We start from the raw sequence: 24,137 nt of genomic DNA, 5'->3' as shown, positions 1-24,137 counted from the left end.
TGGCTATGAAGATTATGGAAAATTAATGCTATAACTATGACTCTGTACCCACTATTTCTTCCTTTATGAAAATTAAAAATAATAAAAATAAACATGGGTTGAATATTATGTGTACAAAGCATTTCATTATTTCAGTCTCTACAACAATCCCATGAAATACACTTGTTCCCATTTTTAAGTTTGGAAACTGAGGCTCACACCATGTAGGAAGATCTACCATGGAAATCAATGTCAGAATCACAGTATAAATTCTCCCATTACTTTCTCCTATCATAGCTTTTATTTCTTATTCAGCCCTTTGACATCTGATCTAATTCAATTTAGCATTAGGCTATACTTCATCTCTTTGTAAAAGATGCTGAATGGAAAAAATGACAAGCAGCCCTCTGGATCAAGCAATCTGGATCATTCATTTGTACCGTCAGCCTCGAAAAAGAGGTGCCTTGACCTGAACTAGAATATCTAACCGAACCTGTTATATTTCTAACCCTCCTCCAATGACAGAGGGAGGATACTTTTCAGGAACACTCTATTTGGGATGATCCCATCTCTCTAATTTTTTTCCCCAATGGTCTGGACTTGTCAGCTTGCCTGATGATGTCCAATTGACCAAGTCTTTCTTAACTAGTTCATCTTCTGGAAACCCCAAGGGAAATACCAGCCAGGTGTTTCTGAATCATTTACACCCGTGCTACCGGGCTGTTGTTTGCAAGGAGCTCTTTTCATGTCCTGGTGGCCAGATGCGTCTCTATTTTATGAGCCAAACTTCTAGTTGCAGGAAGTCCTGTACTGCCGCCACTAAATAGCCTTCAGAACTGCTTCATTTTGAAGTTCAGAGACCATAAAGTGTGAATGGCTTCAAGACGTAGCAGACCTTTCCTCCTTTAGATCATTCTTTCTCCTTGTATTGTTCACTAGAGGCAAACGTGTACATACATATGTATACACACATATACACAGACACTCACACACATCCTGATAACCCATCTTCACACCGGCTCCTCCCTCTGGCTACTTATAAGCTTAAGAAGTGTGTCCTTAGTGTTTGCTGCTGTGATTTACACTAAATGTTCATCCCCAAAGAAGCCCATGTAGTTGTCGTCAACCCTACGAAAGGTTGCAGGCCTAAAAACAAATGTGTTTCATTTTAGCGTCGTGGTTTGTTGTCTCATCCCATATTTTTTCAACTACTAGTGGACAAGCAGAATAAATATCTTAAGGGAGATGAGGAAAAAATGCTGAAAACAAAGACACTGCTGTCACTTACTCTTGGGCACTCCTGCTTGGTTCTTTCCCTGCTTTTCCCCATTTCTCTCTCATGTTGTGCCCGACACAGATCTCTCAGAAGGTTTTATTTGAAGTTATTTATGTCACAAGTTTCATGGAGTGGGAAGCTCTGAGTTCCACAGGACAGGCCAAAATGGTACTGCTTTTGGCCAAAGGTCATTGTGAGACTTACTGTGCAATGAATAACTACTGAGCAATCTTTAAAATAAGTTATAAAGATCAAAATAGAACAAAGCCAGAGTGAGCTTCTGGCTACAAAAATAAAATTTTTGTACTTAGTGTTGTAAAAGGAAAAGCTTGCTTGATTTTAAGTTTTCAGATGCAGAGACCAACTTTTGTTGGTCTTTATGTCCCTCACAGGGCATAGCATGGTGCCTTGTACATGGAAGGGATTTAAAAACTGTTTCTCCACTGATGAATCACACTGATTGTTGCTGCCTTATAATCATATTCTTCTCTAAAGGAGTTTTAGTTTGGATTTTTAAATCGACCATTGCAAATATAGTGACAGTAAGAGCAGGTCTCCATGTCAGAGCTAAGCCATTTACCTTGTCCACAGAGTTCACGAAGAAATGAAAACTAGTCAGAAATACCCAACAAAACTTTTGGCATTATTCCAAATAAAAGTTCCACTTGCAGTTCACCTTCTTTTTAGTTTATATCATACAAAGAGAAGAAAATGCTATGCGACACAAAATACAGCATGCAGGTACAAAGTAAATCATTTTGGGCAATTAGTTGGCAATGTTTGACTGAGTAAAGCTTGACTGGAAAACTCCGTGAGCTGAGCTGGAGATCATTTGGGGCAAATACAGCCAATGGATATTTCTTCTCAGTACTTTTTTTTTTAGCATGAAATGTCAAACAAACAAAAAGGAACCTAGTAGATAATTCCATATTCAATAATTTGTTATATGCTGCATAATTTTTTATTAGGCCCTTGCATTGAAAAGTGATTATGAAATAAAAATTTATTCTGATTACTGTAAACCTACCAAACAATAATAAAAATATCATAACCAACTCTTTTGTACCCACCATTCACATTTAATAAACATTAACTTTTTGCCATACATGCTTTATTATTTTTTTTAAGCACAAAACATTTTAGAGTCAGCTAAGTCAGTGCTCCATCATCAATTCCATTTCCTTTCCTTTCCCTGCTTGAATTTGTACTTTTACTGCATATATGTGAACCCATATTGGTAAAAATTAAAATCTGAAACTACCTAATATGTATAATTCTGTAAGGAAGTAGGAACACTTGCAGAGTGTTGGCAGGAGAGCAAATTGACACAATCATTTTGGAGAGTGATTGGGCAATAACTGCTAGAGTTGAAGATGGGCGTGCCCAATGCCCCAGAGATCCTAAGGCCAGGTCACTTCTTTTGCTCATATGTAACAGGAGGCCAAAGACATTCCTTGAAGCTCAGTGTATGTTACAGAAGACTTAAAATAATATAAATATTAATTAAAAAGACAATGAAGTACTGCGATACATTCAAACAATGAAATATTGTACACACGTCTGTTAAAAGGAATAAAATACATATAAATATATCAACACGGTTAAATCTAAAAAAAAACTTGAAAAAAGCAAATAACAAAAGCATTTGTAAGCATACCATTTATGTAAATTTAGAAACACACATATCCCTTGAATTTTTATTTCATTTTCAATATCCAGGTGTGAAGGTTTAAAGTGACCCCAGTGCAGATTAACTGTGAGTCAAAGACTGGGTGGATGAGATTTCAACATTTCTTCCCTCCAAAGCTACCTTATGGGACTTTATTAAGCCTCTAGAGTAGCGTTGTCCTATAGAAATTCTGCAGTGGTGGAACTGGTCTACATCTATGCTGTCCCATACAGCAGCCACTAGGCACATGTGGCTACTGGGCACCTGACATATGGCAAGTGATTGAGGAATTGACTCTAAATTTAGTGTAATTTAAAGTTAAATAGCTACATGTGGTTAGTGGCTACCATACTGGGCAGCTCAGCTCTAGACCTAAGTACCGCGGAATACAGAGGACACACCGACATCCATTCAGTAAAGCACAGACTGTGGGAAGCTCAGGGCAAACAACCTGGTGCCTTCAACAAGTAGGTTGGGGGGGGGAGGGTGGAACTGTAAATTAAGAGAGAAGAGATAAAATGATCAGATTTGGATGCCAATTTAAACAATCTGTCAAAAGAGACATTTTATAAATTCATGGAAATTTGAATAATGTCTGAGTGTTTCTTGATATTATATAATAATTGCTAACTTTCTTAGGTGTGATAATTGCATTGTGATCATTTTTCAAAGTACCTTTTAGAAATACATACAAAATTATTAATAGATGAAATCATATGATAGCATCTGTGACTGGCTTCAAAATAATAAGGGAGGGAGGAGGGGAGTGGAAGTATTCCTAAAGCAAGATTGCAATGAGTTGATTATGTTGAAGCTGAGTGATGAGTACACAGAGGTTTATTATGCTATTCTGATACTTTGGTATATTCTTGCTAGTTCCATAATACATGGTTAAAAAAATATAAATGATTAGTGTCAGTAAAACATCTTTCTCAGGATCTTAGGACTGGCGGGGGGTGGGGGGGTGCTCTGGTTTTCATATTCTTGGGCTTCATTTCACCTAAATAATTTTAGAAGAATAAATGTCCTCAGTAAAGGGCATGCATAATCTCCCTAGAAAACTCCTGCTGGTATCTACCCTCCTGGCTGAATGGGAGGGAGGAATGAATGAGCACTCTGGGTTTTATGTTGTGACCAACTGCATAAACATATGTCATGGTCCTATCTCCACTGATGGCCTCAGGTGTTAAGACTTAATATCCCTCTTTCTTTTGCACATTACAATTTTTGAGGGGTTTCACATGTACTGAACATCTGAATTTTATTTTGTCCTGTGTGTATTATCTAAATTTTCAGTGTAGGCTCATTACTTCGTGTGTGAAAAGCACCAGAGTGCAGGTCAGTAGGAAGGGCTCTGGGCAGGGAGAGCTGGAAACCAAGCTGAACTAGAATGAACCTCTTAGCCCCTCTGGGTCTCTCTTTCTTCATCTATTACACTGAACAGTTAGACTAGATGCTTCTGTATTTAAAGATTGCTGTAATTCTTACCTATACTCATCTATTGCCTTACCAAAAGTGAGGTCTCTTTCTACGACATTTATTTCATCTAATAATTTTGAAATCCTAGTGTGGTGGAGAGGAGGGCTTTGGACTTGGCAGGGTTTCATATTCACAAATCTTTCTCCTTACTGCTTATGATTTCACTGTTCCTCTAAATGTTAACAGATTTTTCTCTCTTCAAATTGTTTCATTATTAGACAGTAATTTCTGGGCTCTTGCACCAAGATTGATTCCATATTTGCTCTCCTTCCTATAATTGTCCTATATCTTGCCTGTTCTTTGTTAGCCTTAAAGAATAATTATGAGTGGCCAAGGCAAAATATGAATTCATTTCTTCGTAACTCTGCAATGCAAATCATCTTGTAGACTTTTTCTATACCTAAAATTGCCATGCAAATGATTGAGTTGGTTTTGGTCCAGATCTAGATTTTCTCTTTGCTCCCATTATCAGATTAGCTCATCAGCGTTTGTTGATTTTGCTACTTCTTTTATGATAATCAAACACTGGACTTATCACTGCTGTTACACACTGACTTTATATAGATGTCGTGTAAGCACTGTGAGCAAGGTAAGGGCTAATAAGGCTTAGCTGTATAGAAGCTTCCTAAGAAATAGGTGCTAATGGTTTGGAGACTTTGCCCATGTGTAAGACACATTCTAGTTTTATAAAGTCAGAGAGGGAGGCAAATTTATCTCTAGACTAATTAGAAATTTTCTTGCTGTTTGAATTGGGAAGGTAGAGAAATACTGGGGACTGCTGAACTGCCCGGAGTGGAGTTGCCCTCCAGGTGGACAGGGCTGGAGAACCATCAGCCTCAGTCAAGGCACAGAGCTGCAGTGTGAATTGCTTTGTATGCTGATACTTAGAAGATTCTTCAAAGGCAAAGGCCATGTCTTCCCTCTGTACTCCCAGTTATTCACACAGCAGTACAAGATCTGGTATGTAGTACATGGGCAGCAAATACAAGTTCAAGGCAACTCAATTGTTTAATGTTCTCCCATGAAAATGTGCATTTTTTGGATACTTTTGTACTTAACTCAATAATGATCTCGTTTTCCAAATGCTGCTTTTTATTTTCTAAGGGGATATATGAAGCAACTTGCCTTGGCAAGCAATCCTTTTTCCTTCTTCCTTAGAATTTAAATTAACCTTTGTGTCCTGGTCTTAAAAGTTCATTTGAAAAAAATGGCAAGTTGCCTTGGCTGGTGAGGCTTCTGGTGGGCAGAGCACATCAGAAGAGTCACTGCCAGTCATCAGCACACATGCTATATACCACTGCTTTCCAATTGGAAAGCCATAATTTAGAATTAAGTGTTAGCAGATGTGGGGCATTTGTCACGATAGAATGGTACTTCCATTCTGTTCTTAAAGTCACCTTAATACAGTTTGGGGTTTCTTTGAAAATGTGACTAGCTTGTTTAATGCACAGTAACTGCTTGACTATTAAATGACAGCTTCCTTTTAGGGGTTTATTGTGAAAGAACATTCCATCTCAGCTGCAATGGCTTAGGAGACCCTGGTCTTTGTTTTGCTCCTATTTCACATTTCTCCGTGGGAAAAGTGAAGGTAGGAGGTGAGGAGCGGTTCGACTGATGGAGAGGTGAAGCGGTGGGTGTGCGCTTGCGCGTTTATGTGTGGGCGCTCCTCTCTGCCTCTCCAGATCTGATCCTGTTCTAAATTGGCAGCCTCTCAAGTGGGGTGCATGTTCCCAAGGAGGAAACTGGGCTGCAAGAAAGACATATTATTATATAAATTATTTTATATAATAATATTTTTATATAAGTATATAAAATATATAATATATTTTATAATATATATTTTATGTAAATATATATACATGTATATGTAAAAATATATAAATTTGATGTATTTAACTATTATATATAAATTTTTATATAATATATAATTATATACATTATTTTTTTTTTTTTTTTTTTTTTTTGCGGTATGCGGGCCTCTCACTGTTGTGGCCTCTCCCGTTGCGGAGCACAGGCTCCGGATGCGCAGGCCCAGCGGCCATGGCTCACGGGCCCAGCCGCTCCGCGGCATATGGGATCCTCCCAGACCGGGGCACGAACCCGTATCCCCTGCATCGGCAGGCGGACTCTCAACCACTGCGCCACCAGGGAGGCCCTATATACATTATTTTAATTTATATTATTTATATCTTATCAGAAAAATAAGAACTAAGTTAAGCATTCTAATGCTTACTATATGGAGTGATGGTGGGTGATGCCTTTATTTGGGCTGCAAGATGTGTCACCTGTCACAGTTGGGCATGAGGTTCCTGGGAAAAGAAGAGACCACATGCATTCAAGGGGCTGATGGCATCCCATCAGTTTATTCCCTTCAGGTGTTGTCAGGTCCTGAACATGGTTTAGAAAATTAAGATCTTTAAACAATAAAAAAAAAACTTTAACAAAAAATAAAAATACTTTGTAATGAGGTCAGGAATATCCATGAAATATGTTATATACCACAGAGAGTTTTATTGGTTACCTTGCAGCAAACTGTATAAAAGAGCTGCTATTTTCAAAGATGAATTTGGCAATTTTCTTCTACTTTGAGAGAAGTGTTCTAAATGTTTTCACCTTCTCAGTGCTGTCAATGGGCTGTCTGTAATGTTACCTAGCAGTTGTTAAAAAACAAAAAAAACCCTTAATGTCCCTTTAGGGCAAAATGGGCAAGAAAGTAACTGCTTTTAGATGCAAACTCATACTATGGCGACAGCATTTTTTAAATTGATTGGAAATGTTTCCATTTTTGACAATTTTGTTGCTGAAAATGATATTATAACCTATAACATCATTAAATATGCAAATTAAAAAATCTTGTAAACAGAGTGAACTTCCAAATGAAGGGTTTCAGAGATTTGAACTCATTAAAAAAATGCAATGTCTTTTGAAATGCAAGACCATCTGACTGTTAATAAAGGAAGTTGGTTAGTTGAATTTCAACAAAAAAACCCTTTACTTAATTGATGGATGGGATTGAAAAAAACAGTATTATGATTTAAGCAAAATGATACACTTTCTCCTTTTGGATCTACGTTTATGTGAAATATCCTTTTAACCTATAACATCTACTAACAAGTATTGAAACAAACTGAATTTGAAATGAGACCTTCAAATTGCTTAATCACAAGTGTTAGAAAAACCCCAAGATTTTCAAAAAGAAGTATTCAAACTCAATCACTTGGTCCTCTCTGAATATTATTAAAAATATTAATATTAGTATAAAATTTGTTTCATTAATAATACAGTTAAATGAAATTTAAATTTAAGAATATTATTTATTTCAGATTTATCTCACCTTTTAAAGTTTACATTTTGAAAGATGAGTACACATATTCTAAATATGTATTTACATGGGGTAACTGTTCAAAAGTATGTTACCAATATCACTTCATGATCAAAAATTTGAAATGCTTAAAAGTTTTCCTTTGTTTTTCTAGACTCTTGAAGACTTCATTCATGCAGTATTTAATCCTAGAGGAATTTAACTTTCTATGCGTGCATGGCCTAAGAAGCCATTAAAACTTCTTGAAGACAGCATGTGTTCTTTGTACCCCTCATAACAAAGAGCACAGCTCCTTTCTCATAGTAGATGCTTGATTAATATTTCCTGCTAGATCATTTCAGATTGTAAATCCTAGAAACCAAAGCCTAATATCATTAATCTTCCTATTCCCTAGAGCACCTTTAATTGAATTGCATGTAATTCCAAGGCAGTCAAGAGTGTCCCATCCATGGGACTCCGGAATGGGATTTGATGCTGACCTCCTTTATTCGGTAAGGCAGTTGTGTGGTCCTGGTCCCTAGGTGTTCAGAATCCTTGAGTTTTCTGACCACAGGGTAATAATGCCAGTCATTTCATGAGCCTGGGTTTTGGACAAACCAGCTGTGGCTTTGGACAGATAAAGGCAGTGGTAACTTGTCTCCAGAGACTGAGATTTGCAGAGACTAAGATGAATAAAAACACTGCCAGATTGTTCAGAGAACCTCTAAGGAAGGGAAGCAGGGCTTTGGCCTGAGAAAGCTGGGTGAAGGGAGAGAGTTCAGAGATCAGAGAACTAGAGACAGGGGCAGCTGTATCAGCCTCTAAGGTCCACTGTGCATATTATTAGTAGGAATTACCCAGGATGAATCCACAGAAGAATTTTAACTCTGGGAGTTTTTCTGGGGGTGATACTTATTAGAGTCAGAGTGTCTTGGCGAGGAGTGAATTGTGAGTGGTGGCACTCATAAAGTGAGGAATACTAGGGACATTTAACTCCGCTCTGTTTCAATCAACTCTGGCTTTTGTATGTTGCATGTAGCTCAAGCCCCAGCAGACTGACTAGACAACGTGAGAGGCTGGATAGAAATGCAGTTAATGCCAAAAACTTTGACGCTACATCTGTTGAGTCTCACAGCATGCCAGGTGGTCACATGGCGGGGGTGGTTGCACCCTCTCAAAGGGCTCTTTATATTTCTTCTTTCTTTCCTCTCAAATGTGGCATAGCAGTATCCTTAACCATAAATACCATCCCTTATATAATACTCCAACTATTGTAGATGCATGTTCATACTTGACTGTGAGAGATTTCCTTTCTTTTAAATTTGGGAAAAAAATTAGAAAAACAAAGAATAATGTAACAAACATGCTCTCATGAAAATTTTCACATTTTTAATATTTAGGCTCAGATGAAATAAATCCTTATTGACCATGCTAGAACTTCAAGAATTACATCAAATGGTTGGTATTCATGTTCTGTTTTCTAACTGGACTTAATAATTGCATTTGTTTACTTAAAACTCAGACTTATGTTTACAATCTGTTTACAATTTGTGTTGTTAAAAAACACATTGACCAGGACGTTAGTAGAATGAAGTTCTCATCGTGACTTTTCACCCCTCAGTTCTCTGCCTTCAGACAAATCTCTTAATTTCTTGGCAGGACCCTTACTTCAGAATAAATATGATTCTGTAAAAATAGTTATACACCTCCAAGTCTTCTATGTTCTAGGTAAAATATCCTCAATTCCTTCATCTGTGTCTCATATGAGATTACTTCTAGGCTATATTCCATTTGATTACCTTCCTCTGGAGATTTAATCATCTAACAAATCCCACCTTAAATTTTGGTGCCCAGAATTGAACTGATTTTCCAAGTATGAAGTGATGAATGCATAAGGCACTACACTTCTATTAATGTTCTATTAATGTGAGCTACATTAAAACAGACAACCAACGAAACAACCTGCATTTTTTTTTTTTGCAGCAATATCACATGGTTGGTTCATATTAAATGGAGGCTCAATTAACTCTCTTAAACACTTTCATAGGTTTGGCCACCAAACTTGGCCATTGCTATGTGGAATTGGTTTTTGAGCTTAAAAGCAAGCCTTCTATTTAAATCTACAAAATTTAGTTTTATTGGTTTTAGTCCATTGTGAAAGTCTGGAATCTTATTTTTGTTTTCTCAGAGAGGGTCCAGGTTTGTGAGGTTTCCAGAGAATCTGAATACCCTCATGTCAACCTTCCCTTTAATCCCTTCTGGGCATGATTCATGTGACTCAAGCGCCTGCTACTATTTTTCTCTTCATTGAAGTTTTTCAAGAAAAAATGTCAATTTATACAATAAAATATCCCTGAATTCTTCATAACACCAGCAAGCAATTTATACCCATTGCTTTAGACTTTCATATATCTTTGTGTCTGGTTAGTAGACAATGGATGTACCACAGAAACAATAACTTTGCATAGCCTACAGGTGTATGCCCAACTCTATTATTTCTGCCAGAAAGGATACTGCATCTGATGTTGGAGTGGGGAAAGAAAAGTCTTACATTTTTCTTTTATCCAGAGGCAATTCTCCTGCCCTAGTGGGGGGGGGGGAAAGAGAAAACAATGCTAGGTGTGGTTCCAGTGCTTTCTGGTTTCAGCTGGAATTCAGTCAAATAAAGTCCTCTTCCTAAAAGCCATGAAGTACTCTCATTTCAACGTTAATCTTTCTGGTCCCCTGTACATTGCTTATATCTCTCTGATAGCACTTCACATAGTCTGTCCTGTTTTAAGATTATAGGATTAATCTGCATTTATCTCTTCTCTTAAATTGTGTTTTCTTAAGGCACAAGGACCATATCCTAGCCATTCTTATTTATTCTTAGAACAAATATGGATTGAGCCCACTTTGTGCCAGGCACTGTGCTAGGCACTCAGTTCCAACTTCCTCCTACTGGGGACCAGCACAAGCTCAGCTGACTTACTTGAAATGGAATCAATCCATATGACTCAACCTAAGCCAACACTTACCATCAATTTTGTAAAATCTGTGTGTAAAATAGAAAAGGATTTATTGAAGGGGATCCAAATCACTGTAAATTAAACTAGATCTTCACATATCTTAGCTATTCCCTACTCTCCTCAGAGCACCACTAACTGTTTGGGGTATCCAAGCTATGACCAAAAGCACTGAAGTACTGTGAAATATAGACTGAAATCCAAACCGCCCCATAGAAGAAGTGAAGCTTCAATGACAAAAACAAGTTTGGAACTTATTTAGCACCATTAAGAAAACCAGCTTGAACATTTAAGTCCACCGATTGATTAAAAGAATGGGTCCCCTGGAAAAGGGAGACATGTACATATTATATATTAATTATGTAATACCAGAAATGAGAGAGACAGAGCCAGACAGAGAGGAGGGGTGAGGGGGGATGAATGGTCTTTTCATTGCTGAACATTTGGATCAGAATTATAATGGTTTATTGTGGGGGAGTGTTCACATGCTCTCTTGGCAAATTATATATACATTCAAGTTGTGAGCACTATACCAGTAGGTTGGGGTTTTTGTTTTTGTTGCTATTGCTTTACCTTTTTTTTTTTTTTTTTTCAAATATAAGCTTGGACAGACTCAATGCAGCAAATACTCCTTCTCAATTTAAGATTTGACAATTTAACAGGAAAAAGCTCATTCATCATCTTTCCCTTTTAGAAACCATAAATTATTGGCTCATATACCATGTGGCTCGGATTCTAGGAAAAGTTAGTGTAAACAAACCCAAGTTACAATGAGTGGAGTAAGAGAGTGAGTCATAAACAAAACACAGACATATGCTCTCATATAAATAAGGGCCTGGATCATCAGCTTCCCAAAGTCTGCTTCCCATTAATTACACAACAAAATGAACTTTCCATATGTAAAGCCCAAATCACTTAACTCTGGCAACTTGTACGAGACAAAGACCAGTATTGGACCTAAAAGGCACTGACAAAAACCTGAATTTCAAAATAATGAAAGTTCTCTCAAAATATTTTCAGGTATTGGAGGGCAAGAAAATCCCTCGGAGGAGTGTTTCTGAGCACTGAAACTATTCCCAGCAACCCAGGAACACTGCTTGAGGCTGGTCTGATCCCCTGCTGAATTTAAAGGTAATATCAGGCTTACTCTCTTTTGTTCTGAGCTCTGTCATCTTTATGGGGCAAGTCCTGGGTCCAGGCCACACAGGGTGTTCACAGACATTGCTGGAATCACTGAACAGTTGAAATTCCCTCCATCAGTACTTTCTCTCTGTCCTTAGAAATTGTCCATTGGTACACAGACTCACGTTTCCTTATTGTTGTATGAAGGCTATCTGGTCTCTCAGCTTAAAGAGGTTTCAAGGAAACAGAACAATTCCTAGGGAAGAGGATTCTTCAACAGGCGAGAAACTTTGAGAGAGATGGTAAGCAGCTAAGTTCTCTCCTTTTGTCTCTTTTGACAGTAGACCTCATAAAGCAAACTAACAGAGTTACTTACAAAGGACATTAAAATAACAGACGTCACATTTTAGGAGCTTTGGTGTGGGAGAGGGAGAAAAAGAATTTTTATTCTTTGCTGGGGGTGGGGTGGGGTGTACGTGTTCTTGGATCATTCATTTACTCAATGATTGTTTTTGTAGCATGTACTCTTTGTGTCGTACCATAGACCATACAAGGTAAGTGGACAGCATCATCTCTGCTCTCATATGAAACTATGGAAAAGGGGGAGAACCTAACATTTTTGGAGAATCTATGGTGCAGTCTGCAGTACTTCACATATTTCCTCATTTAATTGTGATCACAACCACGTGAAGACCTTACTATCTCTGTTGTACAGAGATGAAAACTGAGACCTCAGAGGTTAAATAATTACCCCAAAGGACACATCTTAGAAGTCATGGACTCAAAGATTCAAGCAAGGGTTGCCCTATTTCAAAGTGAGTTTCATACCATATTTCCTTAAGAAGACAAAAAAAGACAAGGAGCTGGACAAGAAGTGAGAAAACCTGGGTTTCCCTGTTAATTTTCTACTAATGACTGCATCAGAACACCAAATTTCTCTCAGTTTTACAATTTCAAAGGCCTTTTCTAACTGCCAAATTTCACAGTTAAATAACAAAAGGTATTACTACAGATCACCTGCCCTACTTCTGCTAGACAAGGCCTTCTTGCATATTGTTTTGATCCTGCTGCTTTCTCCAGGTCAAATGCCTTTAAGCATTCCCTATAGGGAGCCAGACAGCCAATATAATGGGTGAGGTTGGCCAGGATTAGGAAGAAAGGTGGGGGGAATAGGGGAGGACATGGGAAACTAAAGAGAATATGGCCCATCTAATGGGGCAAATGTTATTCTGTATCAATCATTGTTTCCAGGTAGGAATCTAAGCCCAAAGTTATCAGATAATATGTTTCAAAAAGCCAGAACTCCTGATTATTATGTAAATCTCCTGATGTTTACAATCTGCCGATTAATTAATTTTAAAAAAATGTATAAACCTGTGTAGGCCAATCAAAATACAACTGCAGACAGCTATTGGCCCATGGCTTTATTTTGATATCACTGTCCTTCAGAAGGGTCACCATGACTCATTCTAGAATTGCAGGGACTCTAGGTTCTGACCCCAAACCTCTCTTCCAGCCTCATCTGTCATTATTTCCACATATACTCCTGTCTTAGAGATCTCTGTGCTTTTAATTTGGTCCATCCTTAGAAGGCCATCTCAACTCTTCTCTTCCCAGATCATCTCAGTGTCCTCCAACTCCCACATCTCAGTGTCCTAGTGTAATTAAATTACACCTAGGCCAGTATAATCTCCAGCTTTCCATTGAGAAGCTCATTTGGAAAATCCCATAGAACTTCTGAGTGAAGGGACACATTTATGTGTACAAGTTCCTCCTTCTTTGAATAAACACATACCCATGCACAGGTCATCTCAGTGTCCTCTGAACTCCCTTAGTGCCCTTCAGGTGGAAACTCATGATTTCTTGGTTGCTAAATGATAGCTCTGTTAGTATCTGAGATTGTTATTCAATCTATTAAGTTAAAAATATTACTTGGCCATCTCATGTCTTAGAGTCAGGCCTTCCCCAATAGTGTGACAGTTCTCCTAGGGCAAGCGCTAATCTTTACTTGTATGTAGCATTGTGGCAGGTACTTAAAAAATATCTGACAATTTGTAACAAAGCCTTATAGAAGTTCCAGGAAGATGAGCTCAATATGAAGCCCTAACAGGTAAGGGTGGGGGGGTTGACTGTGCCCTGAGATAAGGGTATTTGGAGGAGGTAGTGAGGATAAAACTTCTAAAGATCGTTAATGGGTTTTATGATCTGAGTCATAACATGACTAAATTAGGACTTAACATGATTAAATCCTGGCGTGACATGACTTCATTTTTAACATGAGAGGGGTCATAAAATAGTGATATATTGTTTTGAACATGGGATTGGTGCTGTTTCATTTCTTTCTCACCACTGCCTAAAAAGCAGAAATTATTTTTCCCATTTCACTGGTAAGGAAACTGAGACTCAGAAGTGTCATTTAGACTGTGACTCACCTAAGGAAATGAATTAAGTACTGCAGTAACACTGGTCCTTGAATTTCAAATGCAGTTTTCACTTTACATCTGTGGGGTAGCCAGAACGAGTCCAGGTTTCCTAATTCCTGGCAGGTAATATTTGTAATTCAGTTCACTTCTCTGAGCTCAATTTCCTCAGCTGCAACATGAAGGGGTTTGCAGAGATCCGTTCTAGTCTATTCTAATCCAGTCTTGTCTAGTCAATTCTCGTTTAAGCAGCAGGAGAAGGAGGCCCCCTGGGAGGTGCTCTGGGATTATTCCAGTGACCCTCAAAGGTAGAGTGGAGAGGGCTGCGGGTGAGTTATACCTCTCCGTGTCTTTCTGTCTGTCTCTTTCTCTTTGTCACACCTGTCTATTCTCTCTAAATTCTTTCTCCAGTTTCTTAGACTGACTTACAGTCTGCCTGGACCACTAAAGATCATTCTTAATGACGGTCATTACACAGTTCTTCCACGTTGCCTGAGGCCATTTCCACAGCAATAAGCGGGAAAGACCTTGTCCCCCTTCTCCACAGCTGGGCTCAGTATGCCAACTTCACTGGAACCAAGAAGTTTTTCAAAAACTCTCCATTAATTACAGGAAACCCAAAGCACTGTCCCCTCTTCTCATTAACACAGTTGCTTTCAGTTGCCACTACATGATCTCACCACCATTAAACCAACAATCTAATTAGACTTCTGGAAATGGAAAAAGCCAATGAATAAGGCAGGCGTGCCACTTTCATCTCAAAACTGATCATAAAATATTGTGCCCTTTTGTTCTCCTCCACATAAAATCTGCCCTGGAAGAGTTTCCTTTCATTCTCTCCTATTTATAAAGAGGAGTTTGAATATTTGATATAAAAGGAGTATCTTAACAGAAATTGCTTCATATTTGGGAGGTTTTCTTTCCTGCATTTCTGAGCGTGGAGTCTCATTACAATAATCGTACCTGACTCCCCGGAGTGTGATGCCTCACAGCCAAACCTCCCACTGGGTTTCAATGGAGGTGTGAATGATACTATCACTGGGAAGAAGGTAAAACGTATTATTATCATTACTCTATTTTTAAGAGGGTCTGACTGTGGCAAGAGGTGGTTGGGAGTATAATCTGTACAAAGCATGCAGAGAAGATAAATTGAGTTAAACTTCTTACAGACACGGCACTTTCCGACCTGTCATTAAACCTTCTGTCTTTCCCAAAATCTCAGCTCTGGAGAGAGAAAAATTAGTTAAATCCGGTCCAGGCATGTTTGCTGAGTACCTACTATGCACCGAGCACTGCACGAGCTTCTTGACACCCAAATATGATTATATGTTGCTTAACAACAGTGTTCCTGGATTTTGCTTCTCTTCTTTTCATCCCACTGAACCCAAGGTTCTGAGAATTCATGGGATCCTCAATACTCATTGAATGGGACAAATCTTAAATAGGAAATGGTTGCTGCCCTCAGGAAATCCATACTCTGAACAGAATGCAAGACTAGCATATATAAAATAATTAAATTACACCTAGGCCAGTATCATCTCCAGCTTTCCATTGAGAAACTCATCCTGAAAATCCCACAGAACTTCTGAGTGAAGGGAGACATTTATGTGTACAAGTTCCTCCGTCTCTGAATAAACACATACCTATGCACTACACACACCATGCCATATAGGCTGACTCCTTAACTTGAAAATAATCTTCCCTGGAGGATATCCTGGTGGATTAGCCAGGAGCTAGTCTGCCGTTACTGAACAGAAAATTCTGGAGGCCCCAGGGGTCCCTTTCAGGTTGCTTCCTCTGCTGAACGGTCTCAGGATGGTTTGCTGTTTCTGGGGCTGCCATGGAAAAGAAAGGCAAATCATTGCCTCTGAGCCCTAATAAATATCATGCTAGAGTATGTGTTTTCATGCACCAGATGGTTTTGTGCAGGAAACAGTTGTTCAGTGCATTTTGATTAATACTTAACGATTAGCTGTTGTTTGCCCACCTCAGTGCTAGGTACTGGGCTTTCAAAGTCAAATAAGGCCTGACAATAGGGGAGTGGACAGTGCAGCATGAGATACAAGACACTTCATGAAATGTAGGGACCAGTGATCAACCAGCTCGTAGGGAGAGGAGCACAGAGGATGTGGTGTCTAACTTGGCCGTGGGGTGATTCTCAAAGTGGGTGTAAGGGAAGGCTTCCTGGAGTTGAAGGCCCCTAAGCTGAGTTGTGAAGAGTAATCACGAATTCGATATCCAAATAGCTTGAGGAGTGGGTGAAGGAGACAGGAACATTCCAGGGTGGACAATGGGAAATAGCAGTAACAACGACAGCAAGAGTAGCACACAGTTGCTGAGCTCCTCCTACGTGTCAGGCACTCTGCCCAGACTTCCACAAGGAGGGCTTCCCTGGTGGCGCAGTGGTTGGGAGTCCGCCTGCCGATGCAGAGGACACAGGTTCGTGCCCCAGTCCGGGAAGATCCCACATGCCTGCGGAGCGGCTGGGCCCGCGAGCCGTGGCCGCTGGGCCTGCGCGTCAGGAGCCTGTGCTCCACAGCAGGAGGGGCCACAGCAGTGAGAGGTACACGTGCGGCAAAAAAAAAAAAAAAAAAAAAAGACTTCCACAAGGATTACCTCATGTATTCCTCACCACAGTCCTCTACACTGGGTGGCATGCTGTTCTCCATTTCACAGATGTGACTACTGAGGACCGAACACCCAGCTGCTTTAGTGCAGTACTGAACTTCCAATGCAGGCGATTGGAAGCAAGAACACATGTGTTTACCTAGAGCACTGCACAGCCCACAAGTGGTGTCAAGAAAAATGAGTCAGAACTTAGAAACAAGGCAAATGGAAGGGTGCATGTCCTTGTGGAGTCTTAGTGTCCTCTTACAGGGGATTCGCTATCCACTACTAATTAAGCCCCAGATTCTGCCAGGTAATATATTAACTTGTAGATTTTTGCCCAGAAAATATGCAAATGATTCCTTTCCAGTAGAAAAGATAAGCCCAGAGGTTATGGTTTTATTGTCCATTGGGACGTTAACTGAACAATCTTGCTTGGCATTCTTTCTCCAATGCCTACATTCCTGTAATGCCCTTTTCTTCTAGTTCTAATTCTTTTCAGACCAGCTTTATCACCATGTTGGTTTCCTCATTAAAGAGTTGAATGAATCCTTGACATGATTTTTTAGTTTCTTGCAAATTACATTCTGACAGTGGGGATTCCAAAGGAATTTGGTGCTGGCTGATATTTCCAAGGAGATGGGCCCAGATTCTGGAGGATTTGGTGCTTCTTGGGGATGTTTACAGCCTTAGCCATGGAACAGCTCAGCTTTTCTAGGATGTCCAGTTTAAATCAGAAAAGAGCTTATTTTCTCCTTTTCGGGCAAAAAAAATTGGAAGTTTATCAGAAGGCCTTTGGTGTGATGGGGTCTTCAGGGAACCACGGAAGTTTGCAACCCTGCTGGGTCTCTTCATGGCCCAAAGCCAAAGCGAGGGGGCTCATCAAGAACCTTATGTTCAGTAGAGCTCGCTAGGCAAACAGAGTGATTCTGTGCTGCTTCAACATGGGCCAGTAGGTAGCACTTTTCAGAAAATTTGAATGATTTGTTTTTAAAATAAAGCTTTATTTTCTCTAGATCTTTCTGAACTTTTTCTACTGTATATTTTAAGTGATTAATCTGGACTTAGAGAAATTTATTTTACAACTTGATGACTTCTTTGGTTTGTATACTTATGGCTCTTGGATGTTTCAAATCCTATTAACTTGCACATTTATTTGCTCTATTTTGGTTCTTTTGGAAAGACAAGACTTTTGGCTGAATCGACCCATTATTTTGGTTAGGAACTTCAGATCATGGTACCACACAGGACAAAAAATAAATAAATCACTTTACAATTCTGAAATTCCTGTTCACTGCTTTTTGCATTTGTACCTGGATATCATTTCATATTTTGGGGTCCTTCTCCATAAATGGCAGTTGGTTAACAGAAAAGTCAGGCATCCTAGAATTTGGGAGTTAGAAGCAATTTTCGTGATCATTTTTGCTTCAGCTACTAGAATGCTGGATTTCATTCTGATTCCATTAGAATTAAGAATTCATTCTTTAATTTGTAAAGGTAATTTTTCAAGATTAAAGTTTGGCATCTTGATTACAGGTATCAGCCAGTTCTGATTGGGCTGATAGTTTGGTTTAATAATGAAATGGTTTACCTAATATGTCTTTGCTTTTAGAAGCAAAATGTCTGACTTGTGAAATTTAAATATTTTCACTTACTCTGATAGTTTTAAACAGGGCAGATGACACAGTTTGAGAGAATAATATATTAGCCTTGATACGAAACAGATACAAACTATAAATTAAGGGCTATGCTCCCTCCGCTGCCCTTGTCATCTCTAACAGGGCTACACCTTGAGCAGGTGAGATTTGGTGATAGCAACCCTGCTACATATCTTTTTTCCTACTTGGATTTAAGATAAGAGACTATCAGTGTGTGTGTGTGTGTGTGTATGTGTGTGTGTGTGTGTGTGTGTGTGTGAGAAAGAGAGTGAGAGAGAGAGAGAGAGAGAGAGAGAGAGAGAGAGAGAGAACTAGAAAGAAATGCCTTCCTGTTTGCTTGCTTTTCCATTACTACTACTCTAGACTTTTCAGGTGCAGAACCAAAGACATTTTTTTTTCTTGGTGTTTTATGAAGTTCCTACCAAATTTGTAATTTACTTAATAATATAGTCTCATCTTAAATATTAATACAAAGTGTGTGGGGGGGCATGTTTCAGTAGTAAAATCATGCACTCTCTATGTATCGCATAACCTCCCTGAGAAGTTAGTTCAATGTGTAGAAGATCAGAAAAATAAGGCTGACTTATTCAGGTACAGATTATCTGGTGTGGTTATTCAGTCATTATTGGGACAGTGCAATGGAAGTTATTTCAAATTATGCATCATTTTGAACAAACTTTATTGAAGCTTTCACTGCATTAGCCCTAATTACTCACAATAATGATGCAGTGCTCCCTTGAACCAGACCTCCTTTGTTGTGCCAGGGGACTGCAGCTGATCAATGGCTATTGAGCAGTTTGATCACGAAGGCTGAACTGCTTGAGCACCAGTGGCAGCCAGTGCCTTCCCTCCCTCCCAGTAGCTCACAGACTGACATGTTCTCAGTCTGGCCACCCTCTCCTGCAGCTCTTCTTCTGTGTCTTCCTCCAAGTCAATAACTTCATAATCAGCATGACTCTCAGACTCGGAGACGCTAATAAATTGCCTTAAACAAACAAAAATATACATACACACACACGCACGAGCTAGAAAAAGACATATTTTAAAGCCTTTGACCCACATTCATTTCTTCCACATTATAATGTTTATAAAATAAGGTGGGAAACGTTCCTTTTTTCTTCTTTTACCAAAGATTACCTGTTTGAAAAAATACCATTAGGATATAGACTGATCAATTATTTGGCAAGTATTTACCAACAGCTTACCACATGTCTGTCAAAGATTTCTCCATTTGCTTGTTAAGCAGTTCCAATATCAAGCATGTTTTTCTCAGACGTCTCCCATCTTGTTTGGTATGGAATAAACACACAGCTACTGCCTCGTAATCATTTCACTTAGTGATTATTTATTGAGCATCTACTATGCGTCAGGAACTGTACTAGAACTGTACCTTAGTTTCCATTATTTTAAAATAAAAGTAATTTCAAATTAATTGAATTATTTTAGTATTTAAAAAACTCAATAGGGAATTCCCTGGCAGTCCAGTGGTTAGGACTCTGCACTTCCACTGTCGGGGTCACAGTTTCGATCCCTGGTCGGGGAACTAAGATCCCATATGTCGTGTGGCGTGGCCAAAAAGAAAAAAAAAACTCAATAAATGATTTCTAAAATTAATTTTGCTTTATAAGCCACTTAATTTTACTCTTCTTTCCTTTATCTTCTCTGCACTTGTCTGAGTCTTCAAAACCACTCTGTAGAAATGACGACTTATTGAAAAATAAGTTGATTTCTTTATATGGCCAGAAGTAATTCTAAATTACCTTACTTATAGTGAAAGATGGGACTCTAAAGAAAACAACAATTAAGTGAGTTGTCTCATCAGAAATATGTATGACTAATGTACAAACACCCAATTGAATGAAATCAAACCCAGAACCTATTTATTAACTGCCTTCTGTATGCTTGACTTTGCTTAAAGCCTCACATTATGAGTTTCACTCACGGTTCTCTAAAAGAAGTAGGAGTCCGTAATTAGGGAGAAAGAAATCTGCCTTTGCTACTGTTGGGCCTATGATAGAAATGAGATTCCACTGGAAATCAGGCAGTAAATCAAGAAATTTGGGTTCCAATCCAACTGCATGACCTCAGGCAAATCTCTGAATCTCAGAAGCATCAATTTCTTCACGTGTGAAACAGGGTATTGGGTATGAGCCCAGGCTGTTCGACCCTAACTCTCTTAGGTTTGTGGGAAGACGTTTGTCTGTGGGGAGTGGAATCTCAGGAAGGTCTGGCCTTCAGCACCTGGAGTAGATCTTTAGCCTGTTTTCCCATAAAAGTTCTGTTCAGCAGCCTAAGACCCGGAAATGGACCAAATCTGTGAAACTCTCATGAGGGTCTCATTTGAGCACTGCCGAAAATAAACAGCCCATTCCTACATCCTGAAACAGGAGAGCTTTGGCTCAGCTCTGATTACCAGAGAGGCAGGTTTAAAAGTTTAATACCCACCTGTTTCTACGCCCATTTGGCATCTTTGTAAATTATTGAACACAAATAGAGGAGGCAAGCCCGTAGAAGCTTGGGATCCCAAGAATGTGTTCTCTCACACAGCATGGAAAGAGTTCAGGAAAGGAAAATAGGGGATCACCTGTCTTTTGCCTCTGGGAAATATCTGTGCTTGGCAAGCAAAGGCAGAAACATGCAGGCTGATTTTTAAATCCATAAAGGGGGGCCAAGGGAGGCCTCCAGAGCTTAACCGACAGGGTTGAGCAAGCAATTATCTGGGTGGGTATGCAGACCTTGGCCCAAATCTTTTGTTCCAGCCAAGTGATGAATCCCCAGAGTTCCAGGCATGGCAGCAGTGCCCACTTCTCAGACTCCCTCCACAGGTGCCCTCCCATAAAGGTGCTGCAAGTCTCAGGGGCAGCTTCTTCCCCTTTCCTCTGTGACTCTCCTCCTAGGACCTCTCCTTGTTCTCATTGCTGGCATCGTTTACCTGGCATTTCCATAAAAAACTTTTCATTTCACACCTAGCATGTGAAAGATGTTAATATTCTTGATCATATTTGAGACATGATCCCGTTTCTTCAGAGCAAGATTTCCCAAGTGCCTGGGAAGAATACCACTTCCAAGAGATGTTAAGAGCTCTTCCTAGAAAAATGAGTTTTGTGGTCAGGTAAGACCATGAAATTCTGTGTCTCACTCTCCTGGAACCTCACAATGCACATTGGTCAATTAAAAGCTCAGAAAAACCCTGCAGAAAGGAAGCAGATGCAGTGTAGCCTTCCTCACATTCACCTCACTATGAAAACATCTATCTCAAAACACCTACCAATATTTTGTGAAACTCAATTTGGGAAGTGTCAGTCCAAATATTTCTTTCTGTTATTTCAGTTGGGCTCATTTTCTAATTACCAATGGTCTCCAATGAAGGAGGTAGGTATGTAGCTGAGTTCTCTACTTAAAGCAAACTGCTGAATTAGAAGATGAGTTTAGGTGAATATCAATAAAGAGTGTCTTCTTGGGCTTCTAATCGTAATAGGCATTTGTAAATACTGCAACATGCTTCACATTTACCAGTGCATCAGTTCAACACATTTTATGGAATGTTCCATCACTCTGTGAGCCATGAAGATAGCAAGAATCTAAATCATGGATTCTGTCTCTGAAGTACATACAGTTCTGTCATGAGAGAGAAGAAGTTAAATAGAAGCATTTCTCATGTAGTCTACAAGTGGGTGGTAAATGCGTGGCAGAGACACTGGATGCTACAGGCATTCAGAGGAGGTGTGACTCCCTGGGCCTTGAAGATCTGTGGGATGTGAATAGGAACCGAGTAAGGCTGTCCTAAAGAAAGGTGTTAAGCCAAGTCCAAGGCCTTCCTTCCTGGAAACTGGGGTTGGTGCACAGGACTGCTGGGAGGTGATGTGGGGAGTAGCGGAAGGCAGAGCATATGGGATGTCTGAGTAAGGCGCTTGTACTTTATAAACTGCCAGTGAGGAATCTGGTGACTACTGAGGAATTCATGATATCATGAGCTAGAATGAATCAAGTCCTCAGGGAAACGCTGATTACCATCTCTCAACCATGGTGAGCGTAGGAGGTAGTGAATGCAGTGGTTGAGAGCATGGGTCTTGGATCTGAGTTGGAATTCAGAGTGTCCACAGGTTCCTGGGGCAAGTTTCCTTCCCATTAGCTTCCTCTTCTGGAATGGAGACATGTATTTATTTCACAGAGTTATTTTATGAGTTACATGAGATATATAAGGTCCTATATGCAGAGACTAGTAGTTACTAAGGCTTGATAAAGAGTAATTAATACTGTTACTACTACTCACTGACCTTTGCCTCCAGGTTCTGAGATGATCTCCTTCCTTTCTTAGACCTTCTCCCACTTGAAAACTCCAATGCTGAAACAGCTCACATGCTCAGTGTCTGCCGGAGGTTGGCTGAAGAGAGAACTCTTACCTGTACTTAGCAGCAGCACATTCCCGGAGGGCCTTCTCCATGCCCACCTTCCCTGGGGTGAACCCAAAGCATCTGAAGTGCTCACCTGCATCTGATGTTGCTGCAGATGCAGCAAGGAGAGATAACACTGGGGCTGGTGGGATTGCAACACTGTCCACTGCAGCTGGCTTCTTCCTGGTCATCATAGTGGACGCTGAGCCCTCGTTCTTACTATGTGCTGCCGTTTGGTCCACTTTTAAGTGGGGACTTGGTATCCCTAAAAAAAATAACCCCAAAGCCTGCAGTTACTTTAAAGAAATAGGAAGACAGACAACATAAAATCTGAAAGTGACCTGAAGAAATCATCAAATGATCTGACCTCCTTCTGGTGCAAGAATGACATTTTAGAATGTTTAAAGGAAACAAAACAAAACAAATTAGCAGCATAACTGGTTTTGGTTTTGTGGCTGAGGTTAGTGGTGACAACATTCCAGGTGGCCTGCCTGAAAGTTGGGGTCGGGGCACAGGCCTAATGAAGCAGTGTAAGCCATCATGCACGTTTTACCTTCCATGGATCAAGAAGCCTGTCTTTACAGAGGTTTTGGTGTGCAGAGTATGGAGGGGAGAAGTTGATCCCACCCTAGTGAGGCTTCTCATCTCATCCAGCTAAGAAGACAAGACTGAATGAAAAGGAAAAACTGAGCAACAAGTGTGGGCAGGCCTGTGTGTTATTCATTAAAAGTGCCTGGGGAGTTCTCAGGAGGCAGGGATTCGTGTGGGAAGAAGTAAGGAAAGGCTTCCCAGAGTTCATGCTAGAGAAGCAAGGTCGAAGGAAAGGCATTCCCGGTGCTGAGAAGAGTGTCTGCTAAGTCATGGGTGAGGAATGAAGATGATTCAGACAAGAGGCCGGCCTTCTGGAGGCAGGAGATGCCCTGTGGGGACTGGTGTGTCACAACAGTGACTGGGCCAAGTAAGGGCTGAACTTGGGGGCCTTTGAGTGTCTGGTCATAGTAGTCATGATTTTTTGATGCTGGAAAGCCTGGGTAGACTCTTATGAGGTGCCTCTGAAAGGGCCTGGAAACTTACTACATAACACATTATAAGAACTGTTCTGGAGCCTTGTTTGCTGGGCTCAAATCCCAGCCCTCTTACTTTTCAGCTGTGTGATCATGAGCAAGTTACTTAACCTCTCCAAGCTTCAAGCTTCCTTAACTGTGCAGATGGGATGGAACTGTATTA

At 39.8% G+C, this 24,137-nt stretch overlaps 1 protein-coding gene across 3 annotated transcripts in view; it reads right to left on the bottom strand.

Annotated features, from left to right (window-relative positions):
- The window catches only part of SETBP1 (SET binding protein 1), a 375,953-nt gene that overhangs the window by 5,495 nt on the left and 346,321 nt on the right, over nt 1-24,137 (bottom strand). For all 3 annotated transcript variants that reach the window (XM_082640458.1, XM_082640460.1, XM_082640459.1), the window contains one exon: nt 23,005-23,175. In XM_082640458.1, the coding sequence (XP_082496584.1) occupies nt 23,005-23,175 (171 nt within the window). The remainder of the gene's footprint in view (nt 1-23,004; nt 23,176-24,137) is intronic.

This window comes from Mesoplodon mirus (assembly GCF_964341445.2).
Source record: "Mesoplodon mirus genome assembly, chromosome: 13".
NCBI classification, from domain to species: Eukaryota; Metazoa; Chordata; class Mammalia; order Artiodactyla; family Ziphiidae; genus Mesoplodon; species Mesoplodon mirus.
The sequence above is the reverse complement of the archived record's forward strand: the minus strand, read 5'-3'. Positions and strand labels throughout refer to the sequence as shown.